This window comes from Delphinapterus leucas, chromosome X (assembly GCF_059928025.1).
Source record: "Delphinapterus leucas isolate spDelLeu-1000000601 "Yukka" chromosome X, BTC_Dleu_Yukka2, whole genome shotgun sequence".
Classification (NCBI taxonomy): domain Eukaryota; kingdom Metazoa; phylum Chordata; class Mammalia; order Artiodactyla; family Monodontidae; genus Delphinapterus; species Delphinapterus leucas.
Window position 1 is genome coordinate 129697962 of NC_143150.1, and position 17771 is coordinate 129715732.

The 17771-nt window shown below is 46.0% G+C and overlaps 1 protein-coding gene across 9 annotated transcripts in view; it reads right to left on the bottom strand.

Moving 5' to 3' along the window:
- Positions 1-17771, bottom strand: part of STS (steroid sulfatase) — a 344330-nt gene that overhangs the window by 237490 nt on the left and 89069 nt on the right. For 8 of the 9 annotated variants that reach the window (XM_089904840.1, XM_089904837.1, XM_089904836.1 and 5 more), the window contains 4 exons: positions 11536-11676; positions 8201-8322; positions 7985-8107; positions 6107-6530 (listed from right to left, as the gene is read on the bottom strand). In XM_089904840.1, coding sequence (XP_089760966.1) covers positions 6107-6530; positions 7985-8107; positions 8201-8322; positions 11536-11672 — 806 coding nt within the window. In that variant the 5' untranslated portion in view covers positions 11673-11676. The other variant, XM_089904838.1, reaches the window with a different exon arrangement.

The window sequence follows — 17771 nt, forward strand, 5'->3', positions numbered from 1 at the left end:
AAGACCTGGTGCAGCCTAATAAATAAATAAATAAATATTAAAAAGAAAAAAAAGGAAACCGATCAAGCAGCATCTACCCTTACTGAACAAGACAATTCTTTGATTATTTAACCTTTTCACTTTTGAACGTGTCTGTACGCGCGTGTTTCCCTGTGTGCTGCCCTTAATCTTTCATCTGATTTACTTTTCTCACCAAGAACTAAAGTCAATGTCGCCCCTATTCTTTTCTGGCTTAAACTAATGAAATGATCCCTTTGCTCCAAAGAAGCTTTGTGTCCAATCACAGCTATTCATCACGGCCACTGAGACCACAGCCCAGCTGGCAAGGTGAAAGGCTAGGCTGGAGGTACCCTGTAAATGCATCTCGGGACCCTGAGTGTGCAAAACGCTGACAGCACTAGGACAGGATAAAAGGTCAGATATCCGATGATACATTTATCAGCTGTCACAGGTCTGAGGGCGTTACCGTGACACAAGCGATGCTTGTACAAAGGCGTATTTATTTACTATAAAACTGCGGACTACAGAAAAGGTCTGGGGTGGGGGGCTCTTCCCCATGACTCCCCACCAAGGGCAGGACATTTCCCTGTGGATGTTACTGCCCGCAGTCACTCATACTCCTCATAATTCTGATGTCACGTGGCTTCCCTGTGGGGAGAGGTCAGGGATCAGGGTTTGGTAAAGTTAGAAAAAGGGGATCTTACAACTCTGGGGAATCCGATAAAAAGTAGAACTCTATGCCATCTCCAGCTTTTGGACTTGTTTTCTGGTAGACCCTAAAGGACACTTCCATGAAGCACAAGAAATATCTGAAAATGAGCTTACCTGAAAATGGTTAGCATTGATTTCACTTTTGATTATAGGCTTTAAAGCTACAAACACACACACACACACACGTGTGTGTGTGTGTGTCTGTGTGTGTGTGTGTCTGTGTGTAATGTCAATGCAACTCCCATAAACCAGGACCTGGAGAACAGAACACTCCTGGTAGATTTCATATGCATTTATGAATCCAGTAACTGGATACCCTAAACTATACAAATTACGTGGGTTTGCATAAAGTCATCGCTTTGGAATATTTCTTCAGAGTGAGGGTGTCTTTACTGGCAGAGAAACACACAGTGGCTCCTTTCAACTGAAATGCTTTTTCTAGCAACGAAACGCCGGTTTCAGTGACTTTAGGGAGCGAAGGGGCCAACAAATCTGGCTCTTGCCGTGGCAGAAATGACCCGGGTTCACCTCTCTCTATGAAGGACGACTGGAAACGTGAATCTCTTTCCACCCGCTGACATCGCACCTTTTTCAATGCAGTTCAACCCGAACTAAAAAGCTACCTTGGGAACAAAATTAACTTGCTAAATTCACCCGTCACCACGTAGCCTTTATCTTTTCGGAATACTCAGCCACTTCTCCCTCGCCACGGTTAAGGATTGTACTACGAACATGAGTTTATCTAAGAATTCCCAGGTGTGTTCTCCTTTGGGGGCATGGGACCCGGACGCTTCCATCTGGAGAAGGGGTATTGAATTTCCTAGTCTCCTTCCAAATAATCCACACTCGAACCTTACTGGTAAGTCTGCAGAGTATATATGGCAGCAAGGAAGGCAGCAAGCTTGTTATGGTCCACTCAGGAGAGCCCTCACAGAGAGTTAGGTATGGGTTCTAACCCACTATCTACTATTCCCTGTGGGGCTTTTGCTCTCACTCCAAAGTTCTGAGCCTCAAATTCCTCCAAAAGAAGACATCTCTTCACCCATCTCCCAGGGTCCTTTTGTAGCACGTAAGAGGTGACGGGTATGAAACGTGACCAAGAATACGTGTATATCCACAGTGGCTGGCGTCTATTTAACCAGTATCTGCTAAAACTTGAACACATCCCTAGCTGGGCACCCAAGCTGGATCTGTTTTACAAAGCATGGATGAGAGTCATGACCAGGGAGAAAGCTGGAATGACTGAAGGGCCCTTCATTCAGGGCATATAAGGAGGATTAAGTATCTCTAAGAAATCTACAGGTCATTCCTTTCCTGTCAGAGCAACAAGGATTTCTTGCTAATTAAAGTGTGTTTAGGATGACCTGTCTCGAATTACTGTACAGCTTAGAACATATGTTGAGCTAATTATCTAGGTCTCTAATAGTAGAAGCATCTTCCCAAGGTAAGTTCTATCCCTAAAAGAGTAAATTAGGGTGAGGGATCGTGGAGTGCACAGTTATATATTCCACACCGTCACTCTCCTCAACTTGGAAACACCTGCTTGTAATCCCGGGGCACGTACCTAAATTTGGTTCAGCAGACTTCATCTGAGACAGTCACAAACCAATAAAGCATCATCCCCTTATGCCCTTGTCATCTGTATCTTCATATCGCAAGTTAGTATCTCGAGAACAAACGTCTGAGTATAAATCATTTCATCCACAAGGTTCAGAGAGAGAATATAAATGTTAGAAATGAGAGCTTAAATCATTTGCCTCATCACCTTTGACAAATGAACCCAGGGAGAGCTGTGTACCCCAAAACTGGTTTTTAGATCAATACACTGAAATAAAGCACTGGTTTCAATCGGAAAATTTTGATTCAAGAGCATCCGAATAAACTTCACAAACACCGTTATTGCTTGGACGAGGTTTTCCTTCTTCTGCTTCTGAGTAGCCCTGAATCCATGTCTCACAGAGCTCGTAAGGCCTGCCTAAACTTCTCAGGACATTCTGGTCAAAGAGATACACATTTAAATGTCTTCAGGTCCATGAAAAAAATTTTTATAAATATGATAGTGTCACAGTCTGTTATGATTCTTTGGTACCATATTAAGGCAATTCTCTCTAGATTCCTGAAAATAACAATTCAGCAAATCAGATATCTCCTGTAACACAGGAAGACGATGTTACCCAAGGATGATTTTACCTAGATGTTTAAAATCTTTGAATCTTCAGATAATGTATATGAGAAGTTTTTTGTGTGAATGACATCATGGTACACACGTGGTAGTATTGTCACTAATACTGACCTATTTATGCATTGCTCCAATGTGGGCAATAGTCGTTTACATTAGGATCACCTATTTAAAGACTAAACCCTTTTCAAATAATTCAATAAGCATAACCTCCCGCTATGGTGTTGCTAGAGCATCCTAGATATCTAGTTCTGGAAGAAAACTGCAGAAACCCCATTACAATCCAGATAAACTGGTTGGACCGCTAAGTATTGGAGAAATGCAAATCAAAACTACAATGAGGTATCACCTCACACCGGTCAGAATGGCCATCATCAAAAAGTCTACAAACAATAAATGCTGCAGAGGGTGTGGAGAAAAGGAAACCCTCCTACACTGTTGGCAGTAGTGCGAGTTGATGCAGCCACTATGGAAAACAGTATGGGGGTTCCTTAAAAAGCTAAAAATAGAGTTACCATATGACCCAGCAATCCCACTCCTGGGCATATATCCAGAAAAAATGAAACCTCTAATTTGAAAAGAAACATGCACCCCAATGTTCACTGCAGCACTATTTACAACAGCCAAGACATGGAAGCAACCTAAGTGTCCATCAACAGATGAATGGATAAAGAAGATGTGGTATAAATATACAATGGAATATTACTCAGCCATAAAAAAGAATGAAATAATGCCATTTGCAGCACCATGGATGGACCTAGAGATGATCATACTAAGTAAGTCAGACAGAGAAAGACAAACACCATATGACGTCACTTCTACATGGAACCTAAAAAAGTGATACAAATGCACTTATTTGCAAAACAGAAACAGACTCACAGACATAGAAGACTTACGGTTACCAAAGGGGAAAGGGCAGGAGGAGGGATAAATTAGGAGTTTGCAATTAACAGATACACACTATTATACATAAAACAAATAAACAACAAGGACCTACTGTAGAGCACAGGAAACTCTACTCAATATTTTGTGATAACTTATAATGGAAAGGAATCTGAGAAAGAATTTATATATGTACATAGTATATCTATAGTATATGTAATAGAATCACTTTGCTGTACACCTGAAAGTAACACAACATTGTAAATAAACTACACTTCAATAAAAAAATAAATGAAATTAAAGTTAAACAAAGATGAACTGGCTGAGGTTCAATACCCTCAGGCTAATCAAATTTGCTTCGAGCCCGTCCCAAAGTCATACGCCAAGGAACCCATTAAAATTCCCCCTAAGCATATGAATATTCGTATAGCCTGTAGGTTCAATCATCTGTGTCCAAATACCACATGCCATCAAGATGTGCCTCACCCTGGAAGTTGAGGATCACTCCTGAAGCCTGTGATTTCATAAGGAGCATTGTATTATTCAGCCCCTCCCCACAGGTTTCTGAGGGATTGCTAGTCAACGGACAGGGACAGGAGAGGGTTCCGCTGCTTCAGCAAGTTTGCCAAACAGCAGACGGTTGTATTCTGGCTTAAACGGGTAGGTCTGCCATCCACAGAGTGCCACGGTACCTCGGAATGGCCGTTCTCTCACTTGTGAAATACTGTAAGGCTCACCCATGAGGTAAAAGCTTTGTCTACCATGCAGACTGGGACCCACTGTTGAGTCATGACATTAATTTCGTGTCACAACCAGATAATTAAAAAAAATAAAATAAAACAGAAGGGGATCAGGTAGGAAGTATCAGAAGTGATCACTCTATGGAGAAATAAATCCTTTCTGGAAACTTTTGCTTCAGTTAAACATCTGTGTATGACATCTCATTGGATGATGGTGTGAAATGTATGTCTTACGAAGTTCAGAAGCTTCTGCATTAGATCATGTTAGCACCGCCTTCTAGAAAAATCTAGGCAGCTTAGTGATGGTGCCGTTCTCTAACAGCAAAGACCCACAGATGCTCTAGCATTTCTCAGAGTGTTCTACAGGAGTTTAGAACTCTAGGGGAGCTTGCTAACAGGGAGAGGCAAAGCCTTACCTTAGAACTACTCTCTGTAGGAATTTCTCAACGTAAGACTGGCAATGTTCAGATTCAGCCAGGACCCCGGCACCTCCCTACACAAAGTCTGAGGACTCACAGTTCTCCACCTACAGTCAAGAGCTTTTCCCCTCTTCCCCTCTTGGTCTACCTGTGGGAAGTTCCAACGATCCAATTTTCTACGCCACCATGTACTGAGCTATCAAAGGCGATCCCACAAGGGACAGATCTACACCAAGCGCCACGCCCACGATGCGGGTGTCCGTTCAAGTGATGGCCGCCTCTGGCTGTGCGGGCTGACGGGTAGGCTGACCGTGAGCACTGATAGCTCCACAGTGTCTCCAGGTTCAAAATCACGGACACAGATGTTCACCAGCGTGCTGGCCAGCTGAACATCTTCCCCTCTCTCTTAAGAATCGAATTATCAATACGTCCTTCATCACGCCATGTTGCCAGCTTCCTCCACTTTCTGGTGTCTGAACAGACCTGCTCTCGTGGGCAGGGCAAGTAACCACCAAGGCCAAACATCTGATTTTCCCACCGTGTTCCCACCTTTCTCTGTAGGACTATCCTCTAAACTTTTAAAGGCAACAAAACAATTTTGTTCGTTTTTAAGAGCAAGCGTTCCTGAGACAGACTGCTGTGAAGCCCTCCGTGGATGGCTACCCGCTTCGCTGACCGCAAACACCGAAACTACAAACTCAAGAGGCCCCAACAGACTCACAAGAGATCACCTGCTTCACCCAGCTGACCCTCAGAGTCGCTCTGCTCGGAAACGTGCCCAGGATATCGTGGATCTCCTCACGTTGTTTATATCGCATAACATCTACAGTAAACAATACACATGGCCTCTCCTCTCTTAATCACACACCTGAAGAGTAAAGACCGTGGTGATGCCTTAAGGTCCCTGTTGTCACCCAGACATTTTTGGGGCATGGCCTCATAAGCAGAGGACGTGCGGGAAACTGGCAAAGCATCTCTGCGGGGAGCCCAGGTCATGGCAATTCCCGACCCACTCCCCCCACCGCCCAATACACGCCCAGCTGGAGAAATCTCCCAACCACAGAAGGGGAAACGTGGCTCAAAAGGCCACCCCGGTTCCTCCACCTCCATGGAAACACCTGAAATAGCATATGGCATGTGTCCCAGGCAGCATCAGGCTGGGAGGCGATACCTACCGTTGTATGAACTGGGCCGCGTCTGCTGTGAGCCTCTGCGTGAGGTTGTCATAGGACATGGGCTGCTGGGTGATGTCACGGTTCCTCATGAGGAAGCAGTTCAGGGGCCGGAAGTAATGCAGGAAGCACAGCAGGCCGCCGAGGACCAGGGCGGCCAGGAAGAAGAGGCAGAAGAAGATGCAGGGGGGCACCTGGACGAGCCCCAGGCACCTGAGCACGGCCAGGGTCAGCAGCGTGATGGCGATGACCTGCAGGGGGAGGAAGACCAGCAGCCTTAAGGCCCTGGTGAACACGCTGCCTTCTCCCGGCTTGCAGTCCCTCAGGTTGGTCACGGGCAGCCCATGGAAATAGTCGAAGCCATGGCTCAAGGGGTGGTGGCAGAGGTCCGTTCTGTTGTGACAGCTGGTGCCAAGGTGCCACTTCCCTGAGCAGACAAACAAACAGGCGGCATGTTTAGTCCCCACGAGCACCCCGACACGAAGGTCAGCTTCTGAGTTGCGCACGCTGGAAAGCGGCCTCTTTCTGCATATTCATCAGCCAAAACCATTCTTCCGTTTCCAAAAACGGTAGGGTAGGAACCTCTCTCTCCACCAGAAAACAAGAGGGGATTTAGTGACTGGAAAAAATACAAATAAAATGAAAGACACACACCTCACATACTTCATAGGCAGGAGACAAAACTACATAGATGAACACCAACCTTTCTGGGGGACATGTGTTTTTTTTAAAGACATTTCCTTAAAAGGAAAGTCTTAAAACCAACTTGATTTTGTCCCTGAAATGTTAGAAGTGGAAATGAATCCATATGTAAAAACTACCCCTGAGGCATGAGGAAATCATACTCATAACTCAGTAATTATTGTAAACACCTATAAACATTTCTTATAAAATGTGAACTGTACGGGACTTTCCTGGAGGTCCAGTGGTTAAGGCTCCGCGCTCCCACTTGCAGGTGACACGGGTTCGAGCCCTGGTCGGGGAACTAAGATCCCACATGCCACGCAGTGTGGCCAAAAAATAAAACAGAATAAAAATGAGGGCTTCCCTGGTGGCGCAGTGGCTGAGAGTCCGCCTGCCAATGCGGGGGACGCGGGTTCGTGCCCCGGTCCAGGCAGATCCTACATGCCACGGAGCGGCTGGGCCCGTGAGCCCTGGCTGCTGAGCCTGCGCGTCCGGAGCCTGTGCTCCACAACGGGAGAGACCACAACAGTGAGAGGCCCGTGTACCGAAAAAAAAAAAAAATTAATTAAAAAAATTGAAATGTGACTGTATCACTAAATTAGGGAGTGCCTCACACAAGAGAAAAAAGTGATGGTGGTCTGACAAAATGTGGGAGGAAAGAGACCGGTCATTTTGCTCCCATGAGATGTTCTAGGATTCCTCTGATGACCTGCATAGACCCAAGTTTATCAAGTGAAAGGGGAGAAGGATTCGTTCCTACCCAGGGGATAAAATCAGTGGGAATGTCAACTGAGAAAAATTCAGACCCAATTTTAGTACTGAAACGTAAAATGTAAACCTTTATCAATAGTATGGTGTGTGTGTTTGTGTGTGTGTGTGTGTGTGTAGTTTTGCATGCTGTGTGTGTGCATGATTAGTTATCCATTTCACCATCCATCATCCATCCGCCATCCATGCATGCATCCATCCATCCACACGCATACACATACATACATAAATAAGGACACACATCTACACATTCAAATAGCACATATAGACGCATGGTGTTTGAATTTAACATTGAAATAATTTCTCCCCTATTTACGGTTGTGCAAACGCTATCAGTGAGTTCATCTTCAAGAAGGCTGCTCTCATGCCCTCCCCAATTTCCCACTCACCCAGGTCCTCGCACTGCCCCCCCCCACCAGCTGCCCATACCTATCAGAGCTGTGGAATAGCCTTGATTCTTCAGGAGCTTGGCGAACGTAATCTCACTGTGGGGAAGTCCTCCCGAAGAGGCGGAGAAGACGAAAACTCCCACTTGGGACCGAGATGCCATTCCTAAGCCAGGAGAAACCCACCATTAGGACAGGGGAAGACCTAGGACTGGGAGGTGGACCAGGGCCGCAGTGACGGAACCAGGAGGTTGGGTACCTGAGCGGATGGGATACCGGCCCGTCATGAAGGCCGCCCTGCTGGGTGTGCACAGGGGTGATGCTGCCAGGTGCTGCGTGAGCTTCACTCCCCCTCTGGCCAAGCGGTCGATATTGGGAGTCCTGGAACAAAGACTCAGGTCATTCCTCGTGACCCTGAAAAGAAAGCTTCTCTCTGGCTTTGTGCAGTGAGTCGCTTGTCACTTATCCAGGGAAACTGCGATGGGACAGGGGGAAGGCAGGGGACACAGCACTGAGACTCAGAGTGACAACAGAGCCACACTGAGGATGAAATCATCCAGGTCTGCCCTCTCCAGGGGCCCACCCATGCCCCCCTGCGGGCTCTGAGCTGCTGATTTAGGAGAGAAGCCAAGTCCTTACAAGGGGCTGCTCTGAGAAGCGGGAGGGGCAAGGGTCAAGGTCTCTGTGCTCCGTCACCTGTGCCCCCCACCAGTTACCTCCGTGCCCCAAACGAGAAAGCTCTGGGGGCAGCCTGACTCTTCTCTTGCCAACTACAGCCAAAGAGGAGCTCCTAACCAGTTCTCACCGGGCTCTGCCGAATTTCCACATGGCCCCAGGGAGAACGGGGTGACGGCACCGTCCGGGGAGAGGGATGATGGGCTCCAGGTGCATTTACCGTGGATCGGTAACAAAGGGGTCACAGACTCCAGGGAAAAGGGACACAGCAACATGGAAACACGACATGCCGTGAGACACGCACACCCTCTGAGTGTCTTTCTTTTTTTCCGCTAAAGAAACACTCATTTACGGGCTGACTTCTAGGATGACGCCTTATGCAGGACAAGCCATCCTGCTACCTTTTATCCAGGACTGGTGTGGTCCATCACCTTAGGAAATCATGCCAGACTTCCTAGGCATTCAGAGGGGAAGTTCCTTCAGGGCTGGGTCCACGCTGAGTGACGATCCCTTATCCTCCAGTGGGAACCCCAGCGCCTGCCTCTCTGCCAGGCTGCTCATCTTCTATACTTCAGTTCTGAGCATAGATGGGACTCCCCCCACCCTGCCATGGCCTCCTTGTCCTGTGGGAGAGGCCTGTTCCATCTGTAGGATGTCAGTCCCTATCCCCCATCACGGCAGCTTCCTCCCTGTAAAGGGACGGAGTGGCTAACGGCACTCCCCTCCAAGACTTCTGCCTGTGGCATGGGGCACGTATCTTGTTCCGTTGTGACGCCGCTGCTTCCCTGGTTCAGCGCCCACAGGCTAGTCCTGTAACAATGCATAGCTCGAAGGGCAAGATCACGGCATTGCACTGAAATGTCACGCTGCTCGCTCATCTATTAGTTTAACTTATGCCTTTAATTCTCAACATTTCCACTTTGCTTTGGCCTTAAATTACAAGACGCTGAGGACACTGAGGCTGTCTGTATATTTGACTTAATCCCCCTAGTGCCTAGATTGGCCACTGAAAAATCTGACTATTTTGAGGTGTGATATTATAAAACGTAAAATGGAAAATGTCCTTCAGAAAGAACTGGGGAGGAAGTGATAAATTGGAATTTGGGATTAGCAGATACAGACTAGTACATATAAAATAGATAAACAACAAGGATTTAGTGTACGGCACAGGGAACTGTATTCTTTATCTTGTAATAAACTATAATGGAAAATGGAAAAGAATCGGAAAAAAAAGAATATCTACATATATAAATGTATGTATAAATATATACATAGTATATATATATAAATATATACATACATATTGATAGAAAACTGAATCACTGTGCTGTACACCTGAAACTAACACAACATTGTAATCAACTATACTTCAATTAAAAAATAAATAAATAAAAGAACTGGATGCTAATATGGAGGGCAAGGCAGATTTAGGGTATTATTGATATGAATTCTTACTTAGGATTTTATAGCCCTGTTTTTCTTTTGGATAATTGGCAGACACTGAACCTTAAAGGCTTGACTGTGATTTTTTAATTAAGACACCTTAGTAGGAACAGTTATCTATTATCTCACTGAAGTTTAGGAATATCATATCTAATGTTATATCTAATACTAATATCATATGGTATTTTAAAATGATACTTAACATGAAAAAAAATAAATTGTGACCTCGATAAGAAAAATTAAATTACTAACAAGGTTCGTGTCTGAAATGCCTAACAGTGAGATCTAAACTTTTCACAAAATGAAGCAAAAGGTGGGGAAGGAAACATACGTGGTCAATGAAAATTTTAAGAGAACACTGAGTGCAGATCTCATCCTTGCACGTGCTTTAAACAAAATCTAACAAACATCACAGGTCAGCATACATTCTAAAAATAACACGTGACACCTGACACACAGGATCAGGTTGGAAGTGACGTCACATTCGGCTGCACCTTGCAGGCCGGGTCCTCCTCAAAAGTGTGATTTACTTCATTTTCGTTTGCTGTGCCACACAACGATGAAACAGGCGTCCTGAGACGCACGGTCACGTTGTACAGAAGAGGAGGGCCTACAGCGAGTGGCGTGAGCACGAATCAGACCCTGTGGCACTCAGCGGCACGTCCCTGTGAGCTTCAGCTAACTATCTGTAGCTCTTACGAGAAAATTCTGGTGAATCCCACCCTCTCCTTTCATTTTGTTTGCGCTCATCACGTGTGAGGTGAAGCTCTCCACAGAACCACAGTTATGTCAACATTTCCCCATGATCACATAGAGAAAGTGCACCCCTAAGACCAATATTCCACTGCGCCCTGACCGACTAATTCTAAACCCAAGAGCCCTACACCGGGGGGCTGGGGAACAAAACACCCTCCTCTGTCCGAGTCTGGTTCCCACTGTGTTTTCCCTACCATTGTAGTCACCCCTAGCCCTTGAAAAGTTCTGACACCATCAAACATGACACGTGTCCCCAGGACATCTGTCCCCGGCCGGTGTGTCTGCCTGAGAATCCAGCACAGCCTGGCCCAGAGGTGGAAGGAAGGTACAGAGGTGACAGCAAGGGGTTGACAAGGGGGATGGATTGGGTCCCAATGGGAATGGAGCCAGAGGCCGAAAACAGAAGACAAAACAGAAGAGGCGAACCAAAGGGAGGGAAACATGATGATGGGAAAAAAGCCACAGACTAGGGGCGAGGAAGAAAGAATTATGATGAATACCTTCCCAGTGAGCCGTCTGAGTTCATCCAACAGTGATTCGAATAGATAAGTCATCACACCTGCCTACTAACGCCTGTGTGTGTCTACGTAAAGTCGTACAGGAAAGTGCGCCATTGGGGGGCTCTGAACGTTTCCCCGTGGCCTGCGCTCTATGAACGTGCGCTGCCCATCCCAGGACGGCAGCCTGTGAACGGAGCCCTGTGTTTACACGTCACCCAACCTGAGGGTCTTGTTTCCATAGCAGCCAGGATCCCCAATGCCAAGGTCGTCGGCCATCAGCAGGACGAAGTTGGGCGTTGACACCGCATGGCTCCGGGCCTCATAGATGAACAGCAGCAGAAGCAAAAGCGTCCTCATCTTCCTGCAAAGGGCAAGGGGAAGAGAGACATGAAGGATGCTGGCCTGAGGCGGCCCACCCTCCTTCTCTGCGACCCTCCCCCTCCTCCCAGTAGAGGATGTTCTGTCGACCCGGCCACCCCCGACGACATGGGCTGCAAAGCATCTAAGACATCACGTGGCGAAGAACTGTATCCTCTCTGTCCTGTGTGTCTGTTTCCAAAACAAACACTTCTTTCTCCCTGGCTAGCAGTGACCTCTCCTTTCTACCCCAAACCAAAACATAGGCTCTGTCTAGAAAAATGAAGACACAATCATCTCTTTATGGAAGGCGGGCTCTGTGTCATCAGCGGAAAGTTCTCTGCACCGGAAAAAACCGGGCATTTCAGCACAGTCCAATTGTCAATGTCAAATCCCTTCTAAAACTAGCCACGAGTTCCGGCGTAGCGGCTTTTCAAAGGGAAACACGTAGAGTTGGGCGTGATGCAAACCTTTCCAAGCTCAAGGAAGACATGCTTCACAGCCTGGGGCGGCTCTGGGTGCTAGTAGGTGGCAGCAAACGCAGTGGAGGGGAGGGAAAATCCATCCACCTTCTATGGCTGTCATCTCAACGCACGTTCACCCCCCTGCCCCGGCATTTCACCCCTTTCAAGAACAACAGGCCGGAGGACTTTGGGGGTGGATGCACACCTGAAACTCCTGCTCTGACGCCCGTAGGAACTACCAAGTGAACACTCAGGAGAGGGACAGAACCTGCCCGCGTCTGAGCAGCCGGGGGCAGAAGCATCCTCAGGCCTATCCCCTTGGGTGGGGTTCAACGTCCTCGGGGCCAGAACAAGGGGCCAGACCGAGGGGTGCACACACCTGAGCTATCACTCACCTCGAGAGAACTCAGGACTTAGGGAAACGAGAGGAAACCTTAGCAGAACCTGCGGCATCAGGAACTCATCGGGGGCGGGAAGGGGCCTGGGACATGCAAACCCCACGGGAGCTGTGGGGTTCCACAGGAGGCATGATGGCCACATGCAGCAGAAATCCCATGAGAGTTTCGTCGGAGCAAACAACACGGGTGCTGCTTCCAGAGGACACCTGGACGCCAACCCAGCCACCCTCACGTGGTCCTCTTCTTTTACTGCACCCCCTTGCTCTCCGTAACACGGATCCTCACCTAGAGTGGGATGTGGAAAGACAGCCCAGCCCCCAAAGATGTGCAGGCCCTCATCCCTGGGGCCCACTTGGAACGGGACGGTTCTCTGTCATGGGAGTTGTGCTGTGCCGGGACCCCTGGACCCACTCACTCGATGCCTGCAGTGCACCCTCCCACCCTGACTTGTGCCACCAAAAAGTCTCCCGACGCTGTCTCATGTCCCCTGGGGCATAAAGTCACCCCCAGTGCAGAACCACCGAGTCACCGCCGGCCCGTCACCGCCTTCATCATCTCTAAAATCATCGGCGAAACCTTCGCTCCTGTATGTACACGGTGACGACTCACTCCCTTTGCTGTCATAGGCGGGCCGCTTGGCTTCTGTGGAGGGATTCGGAAGCTCCAGCCCACTGAGCAACTGACTTTCTCCTTTGCACCCACGAGTACATCTTCAATGCTAACAGGTCACGTTCCTCGGCCATCACGTGTCCCCGTCGGTCCCAGAAGCCCTTGCTTTCCTGGGCATGTAGGCAACAAGCTCAAAGAGGCTCTTCAAAGAGGACCTTAGGCTCCGAGCATTCCTTTTCGTCTTGTCTCACCTGTGACTTATCTGTCTCTGGTCCACGTGGAACATCTCTCCCCACCACACCTTTTCATCAGATGTTCTGCTCTCCGAACAGTCATCTTGCCAGTTGCCTTTCTGAGTCCAGATCAAAGGATCATCACCCCCAGTGCGTAGATAACTTGCAGCCATACCTTTCTCTCTTGACCTACTTTCAGTCTCCCCTCTCACCTCTCTGTCTCTCAAGGATCTTTTCGCAAAGGCAAACTCGGCGCCCTTTGTCTAAAGATAACGAACCAGGGAAATGTGACCATTCAATGCGCTCTTCTAGAGCTCACTCTCTCATTCCTGTCTCCCGCGTGCTCTCTTTGGTGGCCTGTCTTTGTCGGGGAGTAGAGGCATGAGGGCAGAATGAGGAGTCAAGGGTCTCGTATCAGCTCAGGCCAGCCGCTACGAGGCCTGGGCCACCTCCTTGCATGGGTGACTCATCCACATTTCACCAAGATGCCATCTCTGCGGTCGGGCAGTCAAATAAACGCCTGTTTTTGTTTCTGTTTTTGTTTCAGTGCAGAGAACTTTCAGCTGATGACACAGAGCCCACCTCCCATAAAAAGATGGAAAGAAAGGGTCTCCATGAAACCAAGATCCCCGCACCCCTACGTTCGTCACAGCGTTATTCACAATAGTCAACATACAGAGACAACCTTAGTGTCCACGCACGGATGAAGGGATAAAGACAATGTGATATGATGGAAAGTTACTCAGCCTTGAAAAGAAAGAAATCCTGCCACTTGTGACAATATGGATGAACCTGGAGGACGTTATCCTAAAGGAAATAAGCCAATAACAGAAGCACACATACCACATGATCTCACTCATATGTAGAATCTAAAAAAAGAAAGTTGAACTCATAGAAACAGAGAGTATAACTGTGGTTGCCCCGGGCAGATGGGGGGCGGTGGCACAGAAGAAATGGGGAGATATTGCTCAAAGGGTATAAGCTTCCAGTTATAAGATGAATAAGTTCTGGGAAGTAATGTGCAGCAAGGTAACTATAATTAATAACACTGTATTGTATACTTGAAATCTGCTTAAACAGTAGATCTTAAGCGCTCTATCCATAAAAAAAGTCTTAACTGTGTGAGGTGACCAATGTGTTAACTAACTTGACAGTGGTAATCACTTCATAATGTATATGTCTATCAAATCACCATATTTAAATACACGCAATTTTATTTATCAATTATACCTCAGCTGAGCTGGAAAAAAAAGAACATCCCCTTTCCCTCCTTCTAAGAAAAAGAAAAAGAAATAAAGGGTTTCCAAAATGATAAAGTACTAAACAAATGTAACTTGTTAGGAGTATTTTTGTCTTTCGATATCTTTGCAGCTAAAAGCCATTCACTGACAATTCAACCAAATCCGTTTCCACAAATGCTTATGACGTAAAAATTGGCTAAAAGACACCATGATGGTCTTGTGATGGTTTCATGGTTGAATGAGACACAGAATCATCCTGCAAGGCTCCAAGTGGTCAAATGAGGTATTCCATGAACCCACTAAAATAAGTGACAGATGTGGCTTCTGCAGATGAGTTTCGATCCTGGTTCCCCTGCTTCACAGTGGTGAAACCGCAGGACATTTACTTAGCCTCTTTGTCATCATTTTCTTCTGTAAAATGGGGATTACTGTGAGGATAACATGATATACTTAGCACTATGACTCAGTAAGGGGCTCATAGGTGCCAGTACTTGTTAGCTGCAGTTATCAGCAGCATTATTATAATTTTGTGTAGACTCTAGTAAAGTACAGTCACACAGCTTTAAATGAAGATGTGGGAGGCCAACTAAAAGATGGCCCGATGACACCCCTCCTGGTACTCACGTCTTGCATAATCCCCTCCCCATGAATATGGCTGGACTTTGCAACTTGGTTCTGACTAACAGAAGATGAAAACAGTGATGTGACATCACTTCTGTGATGAGGCTGCAAATGACTACGACCTCTGTATTTCCAGCAGACTCTACTTCTTGCTGGATTTTGATTAGCTCTCCACATTGGAGAGACCCCCATGACGAGGAACTGAGGATGGCCTCCAGCCAAGAGCCAGCAAGGACATGAGACTCTCACGCCACCAGCCTACAAGGAACTGAACCCTGCCCACAAGGATCTTACTGAGCCTGGAAACAGAGCTTGCCTCTGTTGAACCAGTGTTGAACCAGTGGATGAGACCACCATCCAGGCTGGTACCTTGATCCAAGGAGAGGAGCCAGCTAAGCTGTGCCTGGGTTCCTGACCCACTGAGACGGTGAGATAACAAATGTGTGTCACTTTGAGCTGCCGAGCTTGGGGGCTGTTTGTTACACAGCAGTAAATAACTAATACAAAGTGCAGTAGCTTAAGATGGGAAGTTCAGCTGTGCTGATGAGGACCTGAAAAAAGCTTTCCATGCTGGTGGCTCAGAAGGTCATGATGAATGTATTTTAAGAAGATATTTCATTATTAATGAGTAGGAGGAATTTATATAAGTAATTTAAAGATACATGGCTCAGCTTTTATTTAACATAGTTTTGGAAGTCCTAGCCATGGCAATCAGAGAAGAAAAAGGAATAAGGCGAATCCAAATGGGAACAGAAGACGTACAACTGTCACTGTGTGCAGATGACATGATGCTCTACATAGAAAATCCTAAAGATGCCACCAGAAAACTACTAGAGCTCATCAAAGAATGTGGTAAAGTTGCAGGACACAAAATTAATACACAGAAATCTCTTGCATTCCTATACACTAACAATGAAAGGTCAGAAAGAGAGATTAAGGAAACAATCCCATTCACCATCTCATCAAAAAGAATACCTAGGAATAAACCTACCTAAGGAGGCAAAAGACCTGTACTCAGAAAACTATAAGATACTGATGAAAGAAATCAAAGATGACACAAACAGATGGAGAGATAGATATACCATGCTCCTGGATTGGAAGAATCAATATTGTGAAAATGACTATACTACCCAAAGCAATCTACAGATTCAATGCAATCCCTATCCAATTATGGCATTTTTTACAGAACTACAACAAAAAATTTCACAATTTGTATGGAAACACAAAAGACCCTAAATAGCCAAAGCAATCTTGAGAAAGAAGAACGGAGCTGGAGGAATCAGGCTCCCTGACTTCAGACTATACTACAAAGCTACAGTAATCAAGACAGTGTGGTACCAGCACAAAAACAGAAACATAGATCAATGGAACAGGATAGAAAGCCCAGAGATAAACCCATGCACTTATGGTCACCTAATCTAAGACAAAGGAGGCAAGATTATGCAAGGGAGAAAAGACAGTCTCTTCAATAAGTGGTGCTGTGAAAACGGGACAGCTACATGTAAAAGAATGAAATTAGAAGACTCCCTAACACCATATACAAAAATAAACTCAAAATGGATTAAAGACTTAAATGTAAGGCCAGATACTATGAAACTCTTAGAGGAAAACATAGGCAGAACACTGTTTGACATAAATCACAGCAAGATCCTTTTTGATCCATCTCCTAGAGTAATGAAAATAAAAACAAAAATAAACAAATGGGACCTAATGAAACTTAAAAGCTTTTGCACAACAAAGGAGACCATAAATAAAACAAAAAGACAACCCTCAGAATGGGAGAAAATATTTGCAAACAAAGCAACTGACAAGGGATCAATCTCAAAAATACACAAACAGCTCATGCAGCTCAATATCAAAATAAAACCCAAACAACCCAATCAAACAATGGGTGGAAGACCTAAATAGACATTTCTCCAAAGAAGACATGTGGATGGTCAAGAGGCATGTGAAAAGATGCTCAACATCACTAATTATTAGAGAAATGCAAATCAAAACTACAATGAGGTATCACCTCACACGAGTCAGAATGGCTATCATCAAAAAATCTACAAACAATAAATGCTGGAGAGGGTGTGGAGAAAAGGGAAACTTCCTACACTGTTGGTGGGAATGTAAACTGGTACAGCCACTATGGAGAACAGTATGGAAGTTCCTTAAAAAACTAAAAATAGAGCTACCATATGACACAGCAATCCCACTCTTGGGCATATACCTGGAGAAAACCATAATTCAGGAGGATGCATGCACCCTAATGTTCACTGCAGCACTATCTACAATAGCCAGGACATGGAAGCAGCCTAAATGTCCACTGACAGAGGGATGGATAAAGAAGACGTGGTACATATATAGAATGGAATATTACTCAGCCATAAAAAGGAATGAAATAATGCCATTTGCAGTGACATGGATGGACGCAGAGACTGTCATACAGAGTGAAGTAAGTAAAAAAGATAAAGACAAATACTGTATTATATTGCTTATAGGTGGAGTCTACAAAAATGGTACCGATGAACTTATTTGCAAAGCAGAA